A 20,421-nucleotide genomic window follows, 5' to 3' on the forward strand; every position below is an offset into this window, starting at 1 on the left:
CTCTGCCCGAGGTTCACTCTCGCACTCCTACTTTCTGCAGCCCACACGTCCCACTCTGTCACCTCTTCCTCCTCAGCCGTGTCCCGTCTACCACGATCGCTTCCCGCTGTGGTCTGGGGTTTCTTTCCCAGCCCCAGGGAGGCAGAGGCCAGAGGGCAGAGCCAAGGCCTGGTGGGGTGCAGAGCCCTGAGGGAAGGGCTGTGGCCAGGCCCAGCCTCGCCTTCCTCCAGGGCATCCCAGCTTTAATCAACCAGCCATCCACAAAGGCAGCAAGCCCGGAGAGCCCACCGACTCCGTGAGAAGGCAAAAATGAACCTGGATGCTTTGTTCCAGCAAATACAGCTCACAGAGAAACAGGCGAGGGAGAAGAGGCTCCTCATCCAACAAGGTCTGCCCCATGGCCGCCATCTTGTGGGTCCAGCAGCAGCACTGGCCACACTTAATGGCCTCTCCATTTGCAGGGGAAAAGCAGGGTAGCCCCACTGTGCTGTCATGAGGGCACCTTTGTCAGTGAAAGCTCGGCAGGCAGCCGGGCTGGCTGCTTCTTGCCAATGGCATGTTTTAATAAGAATGTAACTTTTACAAACTGAGCACACATTCTTACCGGTTTTTGTTGTGTTGCAGCTAAGTTCGACATAAATAGAAGTTATGAAAAAATTAACCAAATAAAAGAAGAGCTGAGCACTGCAAAAATGAAGTTAGAAACTAAGGTAAGCAGGCATGTTTATAGTATACCTAATAATGAAATATATTATATTTACAAATATATGAGCTATTCTTTCAGGAATAGATTCATAACACTTTCAAGGAATATGCTTCACCTACCGAATAACACAGCATTGAAAAGACTTACACCGTGCGTTTCTGTAGTGAAAAAAAGTCTGTCAACATCTTTCCCCTCTCACAAATCTCACCCTTCAGGCTGGCCCCTGGCTATGCTCAGGGACTCGTTCACCTCACGGCTAGGAACGTTTCCAGATAACGCTTCCAAAATCTGGAAGCACTGGGGACAGCACATGTGCACGTGAAAGTCACTCCTGCTCCGCAGATAGAGCTTGGCAGGGAGCGGACCGCCATCTCAGGTCAGTCCATTCACGAGAGACGGCCACCAGACGTCCCCTGGGGGTAGGTACGTTCAGGTACGGTGTGAGCGGCCCTGAGCAGTCCTGGAGTTTGTTATAGCGCTTTCCTTCAGAGGCCCGGAAACCATTCCTTCGTTGCCCACTGCCATTCATTAAAGGACTTTCACAGAAAATATACGGAAACATTCCCTGTGTTTACTTCACAGGACCTTGAGTCATATACTAAAAATCTTCCTGTGAGCCTGGGCTCACAGTTAGGGCTTATACGGCCTAAGAGTTTTTCTAGGGATGCCGAAGACAGAGGGAAGTTTCTGAATCTATCCAGTGTTTTTAAGATTTTATTACGCTTTCCATTTAACCAAACCGCAGACATTTTTTCTGATTAAGCTTCCAGTTTTGCAGAGCTTTTCACCATTAATACCTGTGGTTACAAATTATTTAAAAATCCATTTGCTTGTGCCTGAAAATGAAGTCTAAATATCATCCCCTGTCCTCTTAAGGATCTGCGCTGGCAGAATGTGTATGCACAACAGAAAAGCACATGGAGCTTCCTTTGAAGTCAGAACTGTTGTATCCTACCACTTAAATAAACATCTTCAAGAACCTTTGGGGGATTACCTCACCTAGTTGTGAAAATAAATGTTTGGGGGATGATTTTCATCCTTCCAAAACCAGGCTTTTCTGCCTTTTGTAAAAGACTATGTAATTTATGTAATAAATATCAACATTATTGCGAGGGGGTCAGAATAAAAGAGAACTCATTTACAAATATTTACTGGTTGCAAATTGAGACTATAATCATGCAAGCACTTATTCACATGCTTGCATTTATGCATGCCACAATCTCAGAGCCCAAAAGTGCTTTAAAATAGTAACTTATTTAACCAACACAGATTATATCTGGGTGTTGCTTGTTAGGTAAAGTCCTTTGTAGTCTTGCTCATAAATTTATTTATGAACATCACAATTTTATGTTTATACTACTAATTTGTTATTAATGCATTGTGATTTATAATCAAGGTTTATGTGGTAGGTACAGAAGGTCCCAAGAGTAAAGCCATTATTGTAAACGGCTAATGGGAAGAGCTGAAGAACTATTCCTAATTAAATCTTATGTGCTTTACCCACCAGGATTAATAATATTCTCACTGATGTCCACAAAAATATATTTTACTTGCTTGCTTAGTCTGACATCAATGATTCCTTTATAGATAGGAAATGATACAGAAAACAAGCGGAGTGGGAAAATGCATTTCAATCAGACTGAATTGAGGTTTAAAGATTATATACTTATTGAAATTATTTAAAGTCATTTATTTTTCAGTACAGGAATTAAGTTTACATATGTCTACAATAGTTAATGTAATTCAAATAATATTAAATAATGCTGTTCAGCTAATGCTGTTCAATTTGTCCTGCACGAAATAACTGCACTTCTTTATAAGCATACATATCCAAGCATGTGCATGCACAGCAGCTTATGCCTGACCAGGCAGATGAGTCTGAGTTCAAAAGTGTTTTGACATCTATTTCACAGAGACTGCCTGTGGTCAATCAAAGATTCCTAGGAAATGCTATTTTTTTCCTCTGTTCTGTAAAATCAGGTAGCATGTAATTAGAACCTGAATTATAGCATTTCGCTTTTCATGGCTCAATGATTTCTTCAAAAAAATCTGTTGCAAATGCATAGATTAAGTTGGCCTCTTACAGATGGAGAAACTACACTGCAGCTAGTTGGGTTCAGTAATATAAATACAGTGATATAAGACCATCTACTCTCTTTGAATTAATATGTAAAATAAATATTTCTGAGGCAAGCACTTCTTGGACAAGTAGCATGCCGGACATATCACGGATAAGGAAAAAATCTGGTCCTTTCCTTTCCAACTCTCACATTCTAGTCTTAGGGCATTTGGTTCCACTATCCTCCTCCTTTTTTTGATCAGATAGATACACTTCATCTGCACCCTCTCCAAAATCATCTACATTATTTCATCTTTTCAGTTTTACCTCTGTAATATCACTGTTATTTGGTCTTTTTTGCTTCTACACACACAAACAGTCATGTAACAGCCTGACTGTTCAATGAATTTCCTGATACTTACCCTGTGCCTTTACAGTCTGTGGGCAATTCTGCTAACTTTACTTTCCCTACTCATTGTTCTGAGTATTACAGTCTGAGTTATGCTCTTGACCTCCTTTTCTCCACTTCATCAGATGAATGATTTTCATCCTTTAAGACTCTTCAACATTTCACTGTTCCCTATTTATCTGCTGTATATAGTTTATCTCACCACATATCTTAACTTAGGTTAGACAATGATACAGTAGATGCGCTGGAAAATTGAGAAGAACTCTTCAGCAAATTTTGAAAATGCAGTGGTTGAACAGCATATCCTTCTACCAGATCAACTACAGTTTAATAAAACTAAAAATAAAACTATATGAAAGACAGAAGTTTGGGGCTTGGGGGTGATATGGTCAAACTCTCTTTAACCAATGAGCTAACTTCCATTACATTTCCTTGGCTAAGAATTCCAGAAATTGTGCTCAGAAAAATATAAGCATATCCCTCCCTCCTTCACATATACAATAATAGCATTGCAGAGTTGATGATGTGTACAGCCATTCAGGCAAAACAATGATGTTGGACCCCTGTCCCTCTGATATTATTGTATTATTTGGTATGTGACGAGCTTTACACAATTAGATGGAGGACACTGTATTATGTTGGGTAAAAGATCCCATGTGATCAGTATTTTTCCTTGTTTTAACCTGAAAAAAAATCTTCAAAACTGAGCAGACGTTAAAATGCCATTTTAGATAGATGGACCAGCACTAAATGTGTGGATATTTTTCAAAAGCTTGGTGGTATATTGGAAGATTACTGGGGGAAAAAAAAGCTGTTATGCTTTTGCCAGTCCAGCAGCTATGCCAGCTGTGTTTTAACTGGACCAAGATCCTTATGTACAATATCAAAGTATGTGAAAAATAAAACAATAACCTTACTTTATAAACTTTTTCTTTTTTCTCTTGGAAGGTTCAGCATCTGTCTGAAAAACAGTTCTACCTAGAAATTCTGAAGAAACGTGAAGACAGCTTAGAAAAACAGAAAACTGAACTTATTAATCAAAAAAGCAGTCTTCTTAAAATCTTTGTATGTTTCCAGTTACGGTATTCAGACAGCTCTTTTCTACTGTATGAGAGTAGTCAGCTTTAAAATTTGAAAATATGGAAGAAGTAATGTTTTAAATATTTTTTACTCTAGCATACTTAACAATGTAAATGCAGATAAATTCTCACTTTCAGTTTAAACCATGATCTAAGGTAATGTATGCTGCAGTTTATCTAGAAAGCTGATTTAACATTCTTGGCTTAATTTTCTAATATGTGCTGTTTTATGACTGAACTTCAATTCTGACATATTCTTTCCTTCGCAAAAGAAAACTAGCAAAGTCTCACCTTAAATTGGACTGCCTCATCCACAATAAAACGTATTGAGAAGGATCAAAGCAAAAACTCAGGGAGGCCAACACCACATTTTAGGAATCCTGACATACCATGTAATATCTTTGATGCTAAACACACCTAGCCACCTCTTAAAAGGTAGCTGCTACCTGCAGCATACACAGGCAACAAGCTTTTCAGTTCTCTCTTGTGCTAACCTAAATATTGCCTTCCTCTTACTTCATTGTGGATCCTTGGATCTGTAGATATTAAGAAATGCCACAGATAAGTAGTATTGTCTGCATATGTATTTGTAATTTAAATCTGAATTTTAAACATTCAGTATGAATCACCAGTATTAACACTAAATCTTTACGCAGATATCCTTTTAACTAACAAATATTTCTTCAGCATCCCAAGTGTTCCCAATCCTAAGTATACAAAGAAAGAAAGAAAAATAAATAAGTATCATAGAAAAATTATTTAGCTATAAAAGTTAAATATCCTTTGAAGCAGTGTGAAGTTTCTTTTAATTGTAACCAGTCAAGTTTTATATATAGGTTATCATTTCTTTCTTCCTGTATATAGGAGTCATTTCATTTTATTTAATTTAGCAATCAGTTAAGATTTTTTTTAAGGAATTTAATATTGTCTTTCTCTTTGGAATATTTTTTTAAAAAAATTAAACAGTGACTTCCTATCAACTATAGCTTTCTTGGCAGTTATTGAGGGAGTTAAAGTAAGTCTGCATTCTGCAGAGGAATAAACAATACCTTTATTTCATTTAATAACAATCTAAAAAAAAGAGTGGCCATACTATGCTACTGACTTTAAACAGAACTTTCTACTAATTTCAATAAGGAGTTGAACTGAAAAACTGCTGGCACAAGTCTGTAACATAATGCAGTGATTTTTAAAATGTTTTATTATTAAGAATATATTCTTCACTTTTTCACAGAAAAAAAAGGTTAAAACAACAGACAAAATGATAGAGCTGTAGACCATTTTCTCATTCGCATAAGCCAGGAAAAGTAAATATACTACATTTATACTAAAAGCTTAAACACAACAACTTTGTGTTTCAGTCTGCCTAGCTTAACAAATACTTTCTTTTTTCACCTGAACATTCAGTTTTCCCTTTCTTTGTTTCAGACAGATGCAAAGAGAAAAATGAATGAAGAGGAAGATAATTTTACTAGAGAAGTAACAGAATTTAACAATGAGTATGGACTAACAAGTAATAGAGATCTCCTGATTAAAAAAAAAGTCAAGACTGAAATAAATGATTTAGAGAATGAGGCGGCTCTGTTGAAAAATGGTAAGTCTTGGTAACTATTTTACCATGGATTACCAGAGAATGAATACAAATCAGTAAAATACAGCTGTGCAAAACAATACTTTTAATTCTATTCCCTTGCTGTCTGGATCTTTCTCTTGGCACTAAACTGAAAGTGTGTGTTCTGACACACCACTTTATGCAAGCATAATTAAAGCCTCTTCTGTTCCCTATCCTCTTCAGTCCTTTCTGACTATGAGCACTATGAGGAGAAGAAGCAGACCTGCAGAAGCGGCTCCCAAAGTCTAATGTCAACCAGCACAGAAGTGCACTATCATACATAGTGTACTATATTAGGTTTGCACTGATTATAATCACCTATGGTTGAGCTATGTAAATTTCCTTAGCTTCAAAATAATTATATACACAGACATCTTGTAGGACTGGTCTTTTACTGCCACAGGATAACTTTATCTTTGAGTAAGATACAGAACATGAGATTTCTCAGAACAGAGAGTCAGACTGAAAAGCAATCCTTCAGCAAGGAAATAGGAGTCATCATGGATCACAAGCTGAACATGAGTCAATGACATCAGAATGCCAACACCATACTGAGACATAAACATAATTCTGACCTCTACAACATGCAAAATAATCCCTTACTCTATTTAGTGCAGTTAAGCTCTTAGCTGGAGTACTGTGCATCTAGTTTTGGATGTTACACTTCAAGAAAAAATGTGGACCAGCTGGAGAACATGAAAAGGAAAAAAATTAAAGAACTGGGACTATTTAACCTATGAAGGAAAAGACAAACAGAAGATGGATATCAGTCTTCAAATCATGAAAGGATTCTGTAAAAATGAAATTAATATATTCTCCATACCTATAGTGAACTGAATAAAATGTAACAAGTGTAAACCACAATAAGGGAGAGTCTGGCTGCGTGTTTAGATATCTTTCTAAGAAGAACAGTGAAAAACTGAAACGCTCTGCCTTAGGAGATTCCATTACCAAAGAAATTTGGAGTCTCCATTACTAAAGGTCTTTAAAAACAGGTTAGACAAGCATCTGTCAGAAAAGACAGAGGTACAGCTGATCCTGCCTTCAGGAGGAGGAATGCAGTAGATGTCCCTTCAAAGTCCTTTCCAGTCTCATGGAGTGCCAGCACTTTGAATTCCCTATGTCTGATGCAAAGTTACTGAAATATGACTATCCATTCGAGATTGTACTTGGTGGTACCTTCTTTCTGTGTTTCCTGTGGCTCTGATTCTGATCTACAACTGAAAAAAAGTCTGTATTTGGTGGCACCTGTTACTTTTAATGATTAATTTTTACATATTCAGGCAGATCTGATCAGTCAAATGATCAGTAGGATATGAAAGGTGACTAACATTCTTCTCTAGGTTCAGTTGCTGTTTTGATTCCATCAACTTGTCTGTCTTTCTGTCTGCTATAGTCCTGAGCACACTGACAATACTAAAGAGAAAAGTTTGAGTAACTCATAACAAGAAAATTATGTGAGGACCTCCAGTTGTCAGGGAAACAATCACAATTAATTCCAGATGCTGTCAATGGTCAGGTTCAAATGGCCATAGCACTAAACAAAGTAAGGGGTTTTTTTAGCCCTGCTGAGGGGTGTTTGTTCACCACCTATTCAATAAGTCATCTTCCTTTGTAGCTGAAGTAACTCTAAAGCAAAACCTTCTTTTTATGCCCAGTCAACAAAATATGCCAAACATCTTTATAACATTAAAAAACCCATTTTCATTCATAGTTATGAATACATTATAAGACATATAATTTCCTAAGAACTGGATTTTATATGACTGATTTTAGCCGATTTTAGTTTTATATTTAAGGTTCTTTTTGACTAGCTGAAGATTGGTAGAAGTAGTTAAGAATATTTAAGATTATATCATGAAGACTAAAACTGCAATGCATTTTAATTTAAAATATTTTTTTTCTTAGAAATGGAGTCAATGGAACATAAAAATGTTCAGTTAAATGCACTCCAGCTGCAGAAGAATGAATTAAAGCAGGATTTATTTACTCTTCAAAGCGAACTCAAAGGTGTGCCTGATAATCACTTGTTATGATAATTATTTGTGGCTTGACAAATGCTTCTGAAAAATCCTTTCTGTCAAGTTATTTTTCTCAAGAAAAAGAAATCATAGAAACAAGATTTTAATATGTTTTTACATTATGTAATACATAATTTTAAAACGCAGCTATAACAAATATTATGTATTTCAATAAGATTTATTTTAAATGTCATTGATACTGAGATCTACAGATTTGCTGAATCATAAGCTATAAATATGAAAAAAAATTTTACTTTTGCTGGTAAGTCATATACTTAAATGGAGAATTTAGTGTTTCAAAGGGAACTTAAAATCAACACAAACATTCTTTAAAAGCCATTAACCTATAATTAAAGAATGTCACTAAAATTCAAATGTTTAACAAGCAACATGGTTTGGACTGATAAAGACAGATTTGGCCTAGGTGCTAAAACTCTGAGTTGTAAATTCAACATTTGTGTGTTTGCGTATGAAAGTCTGTGCTTAAAGAAGTCTGCACTCAAAGCTGGGAAGAATGTGTCAAATACACAGGAAACCCTATAAAAGAAAAAACTAAAAAGATAGAGAGGGAACCAAGAAACGTTCTGTGTCAAAGGTGATCACAAGCAATAAGGATGATTTTGAAATATCAATTAAAAAAAATGTAATCTATGAGTGGTTTAGTAACTTTTTTACAAATGTGTAAAGAACATGTCACACTAAGAAAGCTAAGAAAGACAGGACATAAATATGGTCATAAATGGTTTGGGAAAAGGAACAAAATTTTCTAGAAGATTGCAATATGCATACCAATTACAATAATAAAATAATTCATGTTCTTTATTCGGATGTCTTTACCCTACAAACAGTTTCATGAAGAAATATTAGAAAAGATAAATTTAGAAAATGTAGGAAGTCTTTGAATATGGATGATTAATATATATTTATAAGGTAATTGTCATTTTATGTTTAGACCTTGAGAAAATAATCAGGGAGGCTGAAAGAATGACGAAAGATTTAGAAGCAGAAAAAGTCCAAGTCATTGAAAAACCTCAGACTGATCCTGAATGTTTAAGGTAAGAGTCTCGTGTTAATAAGTTCCTAAATTTAGTATTAGGTCTGTAACTGCAGACCAGTCCTGGTGGCAATGGCTATTTTACCTTTCCTGTACAATATTCCTTTGAAATCAGAAGAATCATTCATTTTTATTACAGAACACAAATTCCTGTTGTTTATTACAGCCTTTCACCCTTACATGCATACTCCAATGAATTAAAAACTGAAAATGCTTGCAAGGAAGGCATTCAAACTTGGAGGAAGAGCAAAAGACTGCTCCTTGGGTGGAGGGGACAGTTCATAAGTTTTCGTAAAAATAGTGGTGGCACCCAGAGTACTGATGAACTACCCAATGCTATACGTACTTCTGCTGACTGGCTGTACAACCTTTCCCAGAGCCTGACTGCAATGGAATGGATTGGCCACAATAACCTCCTTCGGTCAGGTGGGCCTTGTATTAGAGCTAGTAAATGTAGATTGGTTTTCTCTATGATCTCTACCATCAGTCCTAGTTTGCCTTCGAATTAAGCTAGTTTAGAACAAAATTTTGAAGATTCAACCAAGACAGAAGACCTTGCACAGTCTACCTTAATAGTGAATATTGCTTCCCAGGAACTGAATGGTAATGACTCATTTCTTGTCAGTTTGCTTGTGTGACATTTATGTTTTCACTATACAGAAAACAATGTAATGGTTTCAACAAAAAAATCTTCCAATGCAAAAAGCCCCATATCACAGAATTTATCATAGTTTTCCTATTTTATGGTGTTCTAGATGAAAGCGTCTGTGGATATTTAGAAATATTTAATAGACAATGCAAACGAACTCTTCCCAGAAAACCTGGTCCAAAATATTCTCTAACTGAAATTGTTAGGGAAAACACAACTTTTGTTACCATCATGTTTTTTTTTCTATACATTTTTGAGTTTTTGACAAAAATAAATAAATACAGTATTTTTTTCTGAAAACTTTCAATGGAAAAATAAAAATTTGCAGAAAACCCTGAGCATTTTTCTGAAAGACGATTTGGTAATAGCCCATTTTTTGCTGAATATCGGTTTTTGAAAGAATACGATATATCAGCCCTATCAACCTCTTACATGGTGTTGAGACATGGCCAAAATTCCCACAGCATAAAAATTAATTAGCTCACAATTCTGCATACAATAGCAAAAACTCTGCATTCAACATATACATGGAAGACAGTGTAAATAATAATAACAGCAGCAATTCTGTAAGACAGCATGTTATAATTCACTCCTTTACATTATTCATTCCATCGTGATATATTAGGTTTTGTGATACATGAGGTTGTCAACTTCCTTCTAAATAACATACTTCCCTTGGAGTAGTTTACTGCCGTGATGCCACTTAATATCCAAATTGGTGTAATTAGTTTTCTATAACAGGTTTCCTGTGTATAAGGTACAGAAGTAGCAAACTTTATATTACTTTAAATCCCCAGCTCTGCCATTGATTGCTATGAGATCCTGGGCAAATCATTCAAATTCATGTATGTCTGTCTTTCTACGTAGTGAAATTAACTCATAGCTCTGCAGAACGACACTTTGATTTTATCTAGGTGGAAAACACAACAGTGGATAAAACATACTAAATTCTATTAACTACAAAACCAGCAAGTGTCATTTACAACCAAAGCAAGAAAGATGAGGAGATTTTTTTATTTCATAAAATGCCTCATTTTATGGTCAAGATAAGTTTACATTGTTCGATAGTGCAAAATATAAAGTGCTCCTACTGCTATTACTACTATCACAAAAAGCAAGTGCTCCTTGAGGTGTAATAATATATTGAAGACATTTTCTTTACATTGAAATATTTTTTCATTACAGGCACTGGAGAAAATTTAGGACAGATTTGCCTAAATCATACTTTTATCTTGCACTTGCTTTTGATCAGAAATGCTCAATGCTTTATAGAGATAGCCCTGAATAAGTTAACTCAGATGCCAGAAGCAACATAGCTATGTTACTGAACTTCCGTGTCAGCATTAATAGATTTTGCTTTTCAGTAGAGTTGAGCAAGCAATCCTCATTTGTCTACTTCTGTATGTCATAGCGCTGTGCTGTTTAGAATTATCCCAAACCTTATCAGACTCATACAACTCTATCAATTCTTGTTTCTTTTTTTTTTTTAAACAAAACCTATTCATCACTTCTTGGTTTGGACTACTGAATTAAGAGACTGAAAGGGAATTTAAAGTATTATATGCTATAAATAATGCAGTATATAAATAGTCCCCCTGGAGGTACCTGATGGCCCTCCAGTATCTACAAAGAGATCACCAAGGAGATGGAGCCAGGATCTGCACAATGCTGCACAGGGGGAGAACAAAAGGCAAAAAGCAGAAGTTGAAACAAGAGGGGTTTAGAATGAATTTAAGGAAAAAACTTTTTTATTGTGAGGATAGTATAGCAAAAGAAAAGGTTGCCCAGAGAGGTTGCATAGTTGTCATCCATGAAGGTTTTCGGACTTGACTGGATAAAGCCCTGAGTAACCTGGTCTGACCTTGTAGCTGACTCTGCTTTGAGAAGGACATTGGGCTAGATGACCTCCTGACATCTATTCCAATCTGAATTATCCAATGCACCAATTATCATTGTGGATTGCACAGCCCATAGATCAATACATATGCACTGGCTTGTGCCTGCACTGCTCAGAGGCAGCATTATCTGCAACAAACCAGTCATCTCCACACTGCCTAGCATGTGGTGAGATCATATCTGCTCTGGTCCCTTTGTAGTGTCTCTGTGACATTAAGCTATAATGTCATGTATATACACATATTGTCCATTCAAAATGCATTAAATACTTAAAGGAGTTATGTCCAGTACAGCAGAGTGCTGGTTCAAAATGACAATACCTAGCATGTGCGCTGCATGCCATATGATGTGCCACAGAAGTATTTGAGGGACCACGGCTGCTGCAGCAGAGCACATGCTGATGCAGTCCCTGCCAATAGTCTCTCTGGAGCAGATCCTTGAGCGAACTATCCTGTCCAATCCTGTGGGTGCCCTCTGAAGGGAATCTGAAAATAAAGAAGAATTAATGTAGTGTCAGTGAGAAAAACTAAAGTACCAGGCACCTGGGGTGAACCAGGAAGCCCTCCTGACAGTCTAGATACACCTTTGGCACTTACAAAGGACCTTTTGCAGCCAAAGTGCCAATTAATGCAATCTCACATATACTAGTATATATCTTAATAGGAGTCAGTTTTGGTCATATTAAAATCAATGTGATTGAACCTACGGTGTTTGAGAAACAACCCTTTTTCCCCCCATACATGTTCTATTGCTAGAATAGAATTTCAGTTTTTACTGAAAATCATGTTTAGTATATATAAAGAGAATAATATTTTGACACAAGTAATATGGATCAAAAATACACCTTTTTTCTATGAAATACGCACAAAATTTGATTTTTTTTTTTTTTACAGAAAAGGAAACCACACCACTCTTTAAATGGTAAAAATACCAATGATTTTAATGCTTCCTTAGAACAAGTGTGAGAGACAGTCAGCATCAATAACCTCATATATCTAGCTCCCAGACCACCCTATAGGTCTGTTATTGTATCACATACCCAGTCCCAGCTTAAAAATCAATATCAAAAGTAGCTGGCAAGGCAAGAATCTTCATTACAATTAAGTATATATTTTAAAGTAAATTGCATTTCAGCTGAAGAGTGTAGCTAGCTAATTCAAATTACAGCAATTCATCTTTGATCTGAGAAAAAATGCCCTATACCATGTCTGCAGTTTCATAAAATTTCTCCCAAATCCATCAAAGAATTACAAAAGGTCATGAGAAGCACACACCGGTAATTCCAACAGCTGTTGGTACTGCAGTTATAGGCTTGTTCTAATACACATCAGATACAGGAAAAAGCTAACAAAAATTTTGATGTTAAGCACAGATCTAGTTATAGATAAGACACTGTACCCTCTTCTTCAAAGTAGGCAACCTGGAAATTGTCTCATGATACAGGTGCATAATTCAGAGAAATATTTGAGAAAAGAGGACTTTTTTTCAGAAAAGATCTCTAATTAAAATCAAACACCTTATTTTAATCATCTGTTCTGTGAATGCCAACCCCAAACACAAAACAGCAGGAAAGAACTTTGGCATCAGCTCTCAAGTCACATTTCCCTGGCAGGTAGCAAGTAGCATCACTTAACCAGAACAATACAGGAGTCAAACAGAGACTAACTGATACCAGTAAATTCCTAGCTATGTCATTTCACTATTATATTCATTGTAATTACTTACTATATTAAATATTTATTCTCTTTCACATTTTAATTTTAAATTTATGTGCAAAGCAACCTATAAATAATTTTAATTAAAGTTTATTCAGACTAAGAACAGACAGTTTCTACCTAAAATCGTTATTTTTCACACTATTCTGAAGATAGACTAAGGATAAATAGTTTCTTTGAAACCTGAATTTCTATTCTGCTTCAGAAAAGCAGTAGCAGAAGGGAAATGCATGAAGTCAGTTTACTTTGTAAATAGTTCAAGGCTTTGTATACTCGCTCAATTCATAAAAATATAGTATTGTTTCTTATATTTCCTTAATACAGAAAATTAGTTCATCAGAGCTGAACAAATGTTTCATGCTAACAGCAGACTGCCTAAGGCCATGCATGGTTCTGGTGGTTTAAAAAAAAATATTTGCAATTTAATTTTATGTTAAATTTTATAATCAGGAAATATCAATCTCTGGAGTAATATATGTGGTTCAAAACGAGTTTTTTAATGACAATCTCCTCATCGATTTTTTAAGCTTTTCTTTTTAATAGCAGTGCCCAGTGGAACTATTATACTTTGAATTATGTTAAAATAGGTTTCCATTATAAATTGCAGTATGGATTTACAAAAAGTAAATCAAATCCCACTAATGATACCTTTCTCTGATAAGACAACTGATAGGTTAGTCAGAGAAAGTGCAAATGCCATCCATCTAGACATTATCAGAGTATTTGATATTATCCCGCATGGGAAACTACTAGTTAACCTGGGGAAGACATATTAAAAATTTTAAGTGAGTAAGGAAATAACTAATAGCAACAACAGTAACAGGTCTGAAAAAAGAAATTTTTGGGCTGGAAGAAGGTAACTAGTCACAGCTGGTCTTGCTTAGTATTTTTCAATAACGACTTGGGAATAGAAAGTGTTTTAAGACAATTGTGTAAAGCAATTGAAACACTCTAGACCTTGTAGACTGAAGTAACTAAAAAAAAAGGAGGAATGTAATTATACATAGTGCAAATTTGTGTACAACTAAGGTCTTCAATAATAGTTACCTGGAAGCAAAGGGGAGGAGAGGCCTGAGCATACCATGTAATTAAAAGACAACTGTAAACATCAAAACTAAATACAGCTGTGAAAAAGCTAAAAGCAAGAGGTATTTCCAACAAATAACAGAAGTGTGTGAGAACACTGTGTACAAATCTCTCACCTACTTTTCAAGAAAGATGCATTCAACCTGGAAGACGAGCAGAGAATGGAGAGCCCATAATGCAGAAGGAAACAAGGACATTTCTAAATCCTTTCTAGCTCTGAGAAAATTATATAGTTCACATGAAGCAAAGCAATACAGTATAGAGTTACTAATTTCAGCAATAGGGTAGCCATACTAATGCATGCAGACTGAGATCTAATTTTCCCTGTAGAAAGAAAAATCAAGATATTTGAACTAGAAGGATCATTGACCCATATTTATTTTCCCTGCCTTTCAATAGGAATCTTATTGACCCCTAGAAACCCATTTCAGTTTTGATGTCTCTGATGCTTGTACATTTTTTCTTTCCTGTGCATTTTGTTCTTAAAGTTCCTATGGAAAGTAGTCCATATAACTTTGGTTTGCTGTGTGCACAAAATCAAATCTCATCCTAAATGTGTGGTTTAATTCAGTGTGCATTAACTTTTCCATGCTTATTCTTCTATAATAATATATTCCTTAAAGACTTCTTGTGATTTTTTGTGTACTTGGGGAATATAAATTAAAAAAAAAAACCAAAAAACAAACCACACTTTTCAAGTCCTATAACTACTTTTGTAAATAGTTGCCTGGTAACATTCACAAAACGCAAGCTTTAATCAATGATAATTATGTATTTTACAATCAGCATTTGATCCAGAACAGTAAAAGCTGAAATTTTCTTGTTTTACCTAAGGTATTTCTATTTATTTTAATTTATATTTAATTCCCATTGTTATGTAGCCTAGTACCCTGTTTGCTTTCATGTTTCATCTTCTTGCTAGTATTTATTATTACTACTAGATCACTTTCTTAATTTTTATTCTATTTCTGCTCCATCAAGCACATACTTTTATAATTTATTTGTTCAACTCAAGTGCTTATGTTTTGAGATACTGAATTCCATTTAGGACTCATTTTCTCCCTTCCTCAATCAACTGATAATAGTCTGAAATTCATTGACAACTTCAGCTGTATCAATAGCAATTTCTGTTCAGTAGTGTCAGCAAAGTGTAGACACCCAGAAAAATCTTGCTCTCACTATGGAAACATACACATTAATTTAGTCCAAGTACTAAAATGAGACTGAATGACCCCAACACCTTAGATCTACTTCAGCTTGAGACAATAACCCAAAGTCTTCTATACTTTTCTTTGATCTCTATAAAGTCTTAAAACCTTGATAAATGTTTCTCCTGACCTTTATGATAAAATTCAGGAAAATCAACATACATACTCTCAAGTTTATATATAACTTCTTAGGGAACTTTGTTTTGTACTGTAAATTCTATGCCCTGTATATCAGTGTCAAGCAATTCTGTTTTATAATACACTCTAATGATTTCCCTTGTATTTATGGTTGAAAAATAAAATGGTGGTCATAAACAAGGCAAAGACAAGGAGGAAAGTAAGAAAAAAATGTTTTACTTGTCTCAGCAAAACATAACCAAGAGACAGTCTGCTCCTTCTGCAACTCCAACAATAACCAGGTAGGGTCCTCCAGCCCCCTTAAATAAAAGCACATATTCACCCTGCCTTCTACACAATTTCTTTATATAAAATTATTCCTGGAATGCAAGTTTGGGCTACTGAAGTCTTGATCCAATAACATGAATCTGTGGATGATTTTCAGAGAAACCTGATTGACAATAACATTATTTTCATCATAGTTCAATTCATAATACCAGCATGTATTGATTTCATACTTATTTTTCCTATTTGCCTTCTGCATATAGAGCTGAAATTCAAGAATAGTGCGTATCAACCACAAATGCCAAAGACATTTAGTAGCTATGCTCATTTCAAAGCTGCAAAATCGATCATCTTCAGTGATCTCCTCCTTCTTCATCTCTTTGTCACTTCTGGCATTCAAGAGTAATGGAAAATGGACTACTGATGGCAGACCTCAGTCTAGGGCAAGCTAGCATCCAAAAAAAAGCTGATGCTGTTGTCCCACCTACTTGATTTAAGGCTAGGTTTTGCTATTGCTATTTATCTTGAATGTGTTTCAATTGACTAGTCAAACCTCCTTTCACAAATATGGCATTTCAGCTCCAGCTGTTCATTACAGCCCATTACTTGTGATGCTGTAACTTACCAACACAGCTAATCCAGCACAATGACTTTTCTGAAAGATATATTTATTATCATCAAAGAGACCAAAATGCTAAAAATAAGACAAAAACAAAGGACATGGAGGGCCAAATGCTAATATGATTTTTCAGATTTTTTTTTTTTTTTTAATATATTTGCTTTTTATCATAGTTATAAGGAGGGTATAATCATCATATTACTCCTTGGTCTGGCAAAAGGTACATCTTTTTCCATTTCTGAAGGTGACAGAAAACCTGCCCTCCATCTAGACAGTATAGTTTCATGAATAATTGTTTTGCACATTCGATCTGATAGTGGAAAGATGAATATGAATATCCTGCTTATCTTAAATGTAAAATGAAAAAAGCTAAATCTGCTTCCAAGTTAAGCATTTTTTTGAATAGTTCCATTGTCTCACATTCCTTCTGGTAAAACTTCATCATTTATTCAGTAACTCAGGCGTCTCCAATGCATTAATTGTGTAGACTGTAACCTAACAGACAGCCCTTATTTTGTGAGTATAATATTCCTGGCACATACTGTAATTATGTAGCTTCTAAATAAGAAAGAAGGGAGACCTGAAAGCAGAATCAATTGATTAATGTAAAAATTAAACACCACATTTGAATGAATGTCTTTTATCACTGCTACACCATGCTATGTAAGGAGTTGTGCTGTCACCACATTTAAGTTTTATAAAATATTTTAAATAAAATTTTAAAATCCATATGCAAAACATTACAGTTTCAAAGCACATCATCAATAGTAATTAATTCACAATCCCAAGACACAGATAAGCAACTCCTACTGCTTATCTTCCGGTTGTTCTATCCTTAGTGTACACCTAACATGGACTGGTATCATTCTTAGCTGACAACTAGCAAACAGACTATGCATCAATTTTACAATGTAGAAGACAATGAGAGAGCATTTTCTCTGAGATTAACAGACTACGTCTTTTCCTAAAGTAAATTAGGCAAAATAGGGCTTTTGTTTGTCTTAAACAAATTAGAGTTCTAATATCATGCTAACAGAGAACACAGAGACAAAAAAATGAGGAGGCAAGGCAATGAAGTTAAGCTGATTTAATCAAGATCAGAAGCTGATCTTAGACCTTGAAATGAACTTCTCTCAATGAAAATGGTCTGTAAACTAGCACTGTACTACAGCACAGTGAATATTTCATTTCTTAAAGCGTAGTTCAAAATTTCCTTTTGTTCGAGCACTTGTATGTATTATGAATGCAGGAGAAATATTGCTCAAAGAAGAGGCATTTACTCCTTTGTAATACAAACACACAGAACTCCTACTGTTTCCATATTGATGGTAAGATATTTACATTTTCCACAGGAACAGCAAAATTAACTTATGGTCCAGTCTTATGCTATTATTCCAATGCCACATGGTGACTAAGCTGTTCCTTTCGTATGAAGCTATACCTTTTACTTTTAATAAAATCATTTTCTTGTGTTGCAAATGAACTCTCTCTGCAGTAGGACAGCTAAAGAGGTGCATGATCTATATACATAATAGGGTTAAATAATTTATTCTCTATTATAGTATATAAAAGAAAAAATGGTTGTTACCTCCTCTTTCAACTTCAGAAGAAACAAGGTCCTGCCTTGATGTATCAGTTTAGCTATTTAGTGAGAAGCAGAATATATACTTTTCCTCCTTTTTTTCAGTCTGTCTATATGTCCCAGAATATTCATACTGTTTGCTGAAACTGTATTAAGGGTAAGCAACTTCAACATTCTCATTATGCTTTTCATGTTACAGCCATGGAAAGACAGTATAATCTCATCATCTTGTATTCATCAGACTACTAAAAGCTCTGACATAGATTTCTCTTGGCCTACCAAGTATTAATTTAAACCACTAGAGTCATTGATGTGCAAAGTTTAGGTGTCCCCTTTTAGCAGGACTAAATGCTCCTTTGAATTCAAAAATTGCTGTATTAAAATTAGTCCTTATGGTAGAAAAGTTGGAGAATTCCTGGCTGAGACTATTAGGAAACAGTAAGCATTGAAGAATAATGGGAACTGTGGGGAGAGAACAGCAGCAACAGCAAAGAAGTCTGTGGAGGGGTATGGAGCAATGATTGCACAGGGTCAGGCAGAGGACCCATCCGATCCAATAGCCTGTCTCCACCAGCAGCTACAAGTAGATATCTAGGGAAATTAAGAACAGTAACATATGGTAACTCCTAAGTATCAACATTCAAATTCACACATTTAAATAAGGAAAATGATGACTAATGAGGCCATAAATCTTTCATGGTTTATGAAAACAACATGGTCCAGAAATTTGTCTAACAAAGTACTTAGTCAAGATATAATTTGTAAAAACCCAAAATGTCATTCTCTGAAGTTCCTCACATTGCCACCACAACTGCCAGTACTGAATGAAATCCAAGTCTTGCGAGAGAGCAGCAACTTGGACTGCCAATTACAAAACTAGCAGACTTCAATCCTGATCATGCAAATAGATCAATGAGGGTTTTTCTCGCATAAGTCAAATTGACAATTGGGACCAAAGCTGAAAAAAAATAGTTACCCAAGCAACAGTTCTCTGATCTGAAAATTTATTTGGTTTTGGACACAGGCTTAAGAAAGAATTGGAAAATTGCAAAGATGATGATTGGGAAAGTATCTGTGAGACTATTCGAACAGAAATTGAAATTCTGCAAATGGTATGCCATTTTCATTATATATTTTAAGTGTTGGATAATTCTAAAGGTGTAATTTAAGATGATTAGCAGTGGTTTTAGATAAGCAGGTTTTTAATACTATGTACATAGCCAAACATCCTTGCGTTGCACGTGCACTCCAGTTCTCATTTGTTTTATCCTATTATTTCCAAATGTCCAGGAATATTATTTCTCACAGAAAAGGGAAGCACAGAAAAGAATTTAAAGATATGTTTTTAGCACAAGACAGACCTATTTGGGGGATTAGTACTAATCATTAGTTTCTTGAAAGCTGCAAAAGATTATGCATTTAGGAGCTAAATTAACCTTTACCTCCAGCTATCAGTTAAATGGAAGATGGGAATATGGAGAAATAGGATGATAATAGCATCCTTTTATGTAATATTTTATGTTGTCCACTCACAAATTCCTTACAAAAACTTATTAAAATGTGTTTTTTCTCTAAATGTCAATCCTAACTTCAAATTTCTTGATTGTCAGTATATGTGACAATACAAAGAGAAAAAATATTTTGGAGTCCCATTTTTGGAAATAAAGGGGTTTTAAAGGTTCATTTCAGAGCCCCTGATTGAGCTGTATGAAGATGCATCTGCCTCTAGCATCAATAGCAGAATAAGAGTCATGGGAAATTTGTATTACTCACTTCCATGATCAGTTTCAAGTTTCTGCTGGAGGAATGTAACTTACTTGTACTTTATCCATTAATTTGATCACGCTTGTCAAACTTCAGAAACAAGAAAAACAGCTCAATGTTTAAAAACTTCTCTGTAAAGAACACACTGAACTCATTAGATTTCATTTTCTATAATTCAGTTATTTCTCTTTTCCAGAATCTATCACAAAAAAAGTCTTCAGACAAGTGAATAATATGTGGCATGTGATGTGGAGTGTCATAGAAGGTAGTCTTTGATTATTCTAAAACCATTTTATTCAGGCTCTATCAGGTTTGCTTCTATTTTTTTGTTTGATTAAACCACAGTTTGTATCTGCCTTTACTTTTCATTAAAATAAAATTTTATTCCTTTAAATGTGGTGGGGTGTTTGTGGTTTATCCTCAAGTTCAACAGCTATCCATCTTTAGTTTCCTCTTTGTTGCCTATGAATGGACAGTACATAGTCCACTACAGATACAGCTGAGTTCCTATATTACTAGCTCTATTCTCTATGTACTATTTTTTAGAATGAACGCTCTCC

At 35.2% G+C, this 20,421-nt stretch overlaps 1 protein-coding gene across 1 annotated transcript; it reads left to right on the forward strand.

Moving 5' to 3' along the window:
* The first annotated feature begins 309 nt into the window (after positions 1–309).
* CCDC172 (coiled-coil domain containing 172) lies at positions 310–20,090 on the forward strand. The gene is made up of 8 exons (XM_009812687.1): positions 310–388; positions 625–710; positions 4,123–4,239; positions 5,682–5,847; positions 7,774–7,875; positions 8,839–8,941; positions 19,122–19,209; positions 20,058–20,090. Exons 1-8 carry the CDS (start codon positions 310–312, stop codon positions 20,088–20,090), a joined length of 774 nt encoding a protein of 257 aa, XP_009810989.1.
* Positions 20,091–20,421: the final 331 nt, after the last annotated feature.

This window comes from Gavia stellata, chromosome 9 (assembly GCF_030936135.1).
Source record: "Gavia stellata isolate bGavSte3 chromosome 9, bGavSte3.hap2, whole genome shotgun sequence".
Classification (NCBI taxonomy): domain Eukaryota; kingdom Metazoa; phylum Chordata; class Aves; order Gaviiformes; family Gaviidae; genus Gavia; species Gavia stellata.